The sequence below is a fragment of the Toxotes jaculatrix genome, chromosome 23 (assembly GCF_017976425.1).
Source record: "Toxotes jaculatrix isolate fToxJac2 chromosome 23, fToxJac2.pri, whole genome shotgun sequence".
NCBI lineage: Eukaryota > Metazoa > Chordata > Actinopteri > Toxotidae > Toxotes > Toxotes jaculatrix.
Genome location: NC_054416.1, coordinates 11,796,199 through 11,798,344, shown reverse-complemented (window position 1 = coordinate 11,798,344; position 2,146 = coordinate 11,796,199). Strand labels below are relative to the sequence as shown.

Genomic DNA, 2,146 nt, shown 5'->3' with positions numbered 1-2,146 from the left:
TCTGTTTCCTCTGTGTGTACCTCACTCCCTCCTCCTCTGCTGCAGACCTCCATCTAACTCTCACTGTCAGAGAATGTCCTCACTCCTCCTTCAAACACCAAGTAAATGTTTTTATTGGCTGAACAGACTTTGATTGAGAGAAAGCAAATGCTGACAATTGAAGCTCTGCAGCAGAAAGACACTTGAAAAAGGATCAACATCACATCTTTATTGCAAAATGACATTTTTTGACCAGAGTGTTTCTTCCTCTGAGCAACAAGCCAGACAAAGAACCAGAGCATATGAATGTGATACAGCATCAGTTCCAGTTTCCTCCTGAGTCTATCTGGTGGCAGCATAAACAACATTTGGCTCCAGCTCTCTTCTTTTTGCTTTTGCTCGAAAAGTCACTGCTGCGTAGTTCATCTCATCAGAGCCATGATTCTGAGAAAAGAAGATTTACAGTCTTAATGTGGAGACTTGACATGATCTTAATTCCCACACAGATACTGGATTTTTCAGGCTCATACCAACATTGATGTTTGGTCAATATTCATTTAAAAGAAATAAATATGAATTAGATGTAAAATCAAAGTTGGATTTACCTCACTTTGCTCTGGCTTCTGTTCTTCTTTATCAGCTAAGTGACAGAAACAATACATCTGGTCAGTTCATTGATCTTTGTCTTTGGTGAAGCAGGAGTTTTGTGTTTTTAAACATATTAACACAAATTTACGAGAATTTGAAAGTAGCAATGAAATAAAATATAAAATAGACACAGTAGCTCTGAAAAAGTACCTGTCTGAAGTTTCCTGTTTTGAACAAACAGACCAATGATGACCATTACAAGGAAAACAAGGAAAACACTCAGACCAGCCAGGATCACACTCATCAGCTTTGCTGTTCCATCACACTCTTCTACAAGAAACATAATGAAGTTAGACTCTATTTAACCTTTAGAGACTTGAGAACTGACTGAAATTCAAATGGAAAACAACTAAATTTAGCACAATGAAATGAACGGATATTGTTTTAGTCTTGAGTTTATTTTGACAGACATACATCATAACCATAATAGCCACACACAGAGGATATTACAATCTATTTGTAACATGATCAGAAAAAAACAGAACAGAACAATGGAACCAAAAGACAGAAAATATTTTAGGGTAAACTCACCTTTAACCTTCAAACGAATCATGGTGAAATTTGGACGTCCACCGTGGTAAAATCCACAGAAATAAAGTCCAGAGTCAGAGAAATCCACTTGTTTGATGTGGAGAGAGACAGTAGAGATGTTGGATGTCATTTCAAATTTTCTTTGGTCATATCCATCACAGAATTCAGCTTCTTTGTTAGACCTGGTCATAACAGAGATACAGTTGATTCTGGTTCTGTTGATCAGTCTGAACCAGAATGTCACAGTTTCTTTTATGGAAATGTTGGGGATCAGCAGTTTGGCTTCTTGACCAGGCTGGACCTCCACAGTCTGAGTCTCAGACACTGAGACACAGATCCAGTCTGAAACAAACAGCAGAGACAACAAGAGATTTACTTGTTTCAAAGCAACATGAAGGGAAACAATAGCTCTTAATGAAAGTCAGCAAGAACCTAATGAGGAAATAAGTTTGATTGACAGCAGGTTAAACACACAATAATAAAATGAATAATGATCTTGAGAGTAAATGAGTTCCAGTTCTTACTGAGGCTGCAGAGAATGAAAGCTGTTATCAAGGTAAAGTTGATCATCGTGTGCACGACTGAAGCTCTGCAATGTCCGTAACTGAAGTGAGTCCAGGAAGGGTACGTCTTCAACATAAAGAGGAGGTGTGCTCTTCTTCTTTCTGTTCCTCTAACTCATCACAGAAACGCCTCCAAGAAAATACGTGTTGAAGCAAACTTTTATGCTCAAGGAGCAAAAATTAAGAAATAATCAGGAAATAATTCAGTGAGACAGAAGTTATCCATGGAGCACAGTGTGAGAGTAATTCAGTGCCATTACTTACTGAGGCTGAAGAGAAGTAAAGCTGTTATTATAGTAAAGCTCATCTTTGTGCATATGATCATCTTACTGCAATGGAACTTCAAATCACTGAGCCTCAGGAAGGAGGTTTCATTAAAGAGGGAGGTGGTTTTTTCTATACTTATCTTGTGGAGCACGGGCCAC

At 38.2% G+C, this 2,146-nt stretch overlaps 1 protein-coding gene across 3 annotated transcripts; it reads right to left on the bottom strand.

Moving 5' to 3' along the window:
- Positions 1 to 238: 238 nt before the first annotated feature.
- LOC121177256 lies at positions 239 to 1,842 on the bottom strand. Of its 3 annotated transcripts, none has more exons than XM_041031504.1 (5): positions 1,683 to 1,842; positions 1,159 to 1,500; positions 778 to 897; positions 585 to 619; positions 239 to 423 (listed from the first exon to the last, which is right to left on the bottom strand). In XM_041031504.1, the coding sequence occupies exons 1-5, from the start codon at positions 1,795 to 1,797 to the stop codon at positions 322 to 324; spliced, it is 714 nt and encodes a 237-aa protein (XP_040887438.1). In that variant the 5' UTR covers positions 1,798 to 1,842; the 3' UTR covers positions 239 to 321. The 3 variants fall into 3 exon arrangements, with proteins under 3 accessions (XP_040887438.1, XP_040887439.1, XP_040887440.1); XM_041031505.1 differs by having other exon boundaries at positions 585 to 610; XM_041031506.1 differs by having other exon boundaries at positions 585 to 607.
- Positions 1,843 to 2,146: the final 304 nt, after the last annotated feature.

Bases quoted from the DNA above. Each gene is read 5' to 3' on its own strand.
- LOC121177256 (XM_041031504.1), bottom strand. From the start codon at position 1,797: ATGTTGAAGACGTACCCTTCCTGGACTCACTTCAGTTACGGACATTGC. The intron at 898-1,158 runs GTGAGTTTACCC...TGTTTCTTGTAG, and splicing joins GATTCGTTTGAAGGTTAAAG to AAGAGTGTGATGGAACAGCA. The intron at 620-777 runs GTACTTTTTCAG...TCTGTCACTTAG, and splicing joins AAACAGGAAACTTCAGACAG to CTGATAAAGAAGAACAGAAG.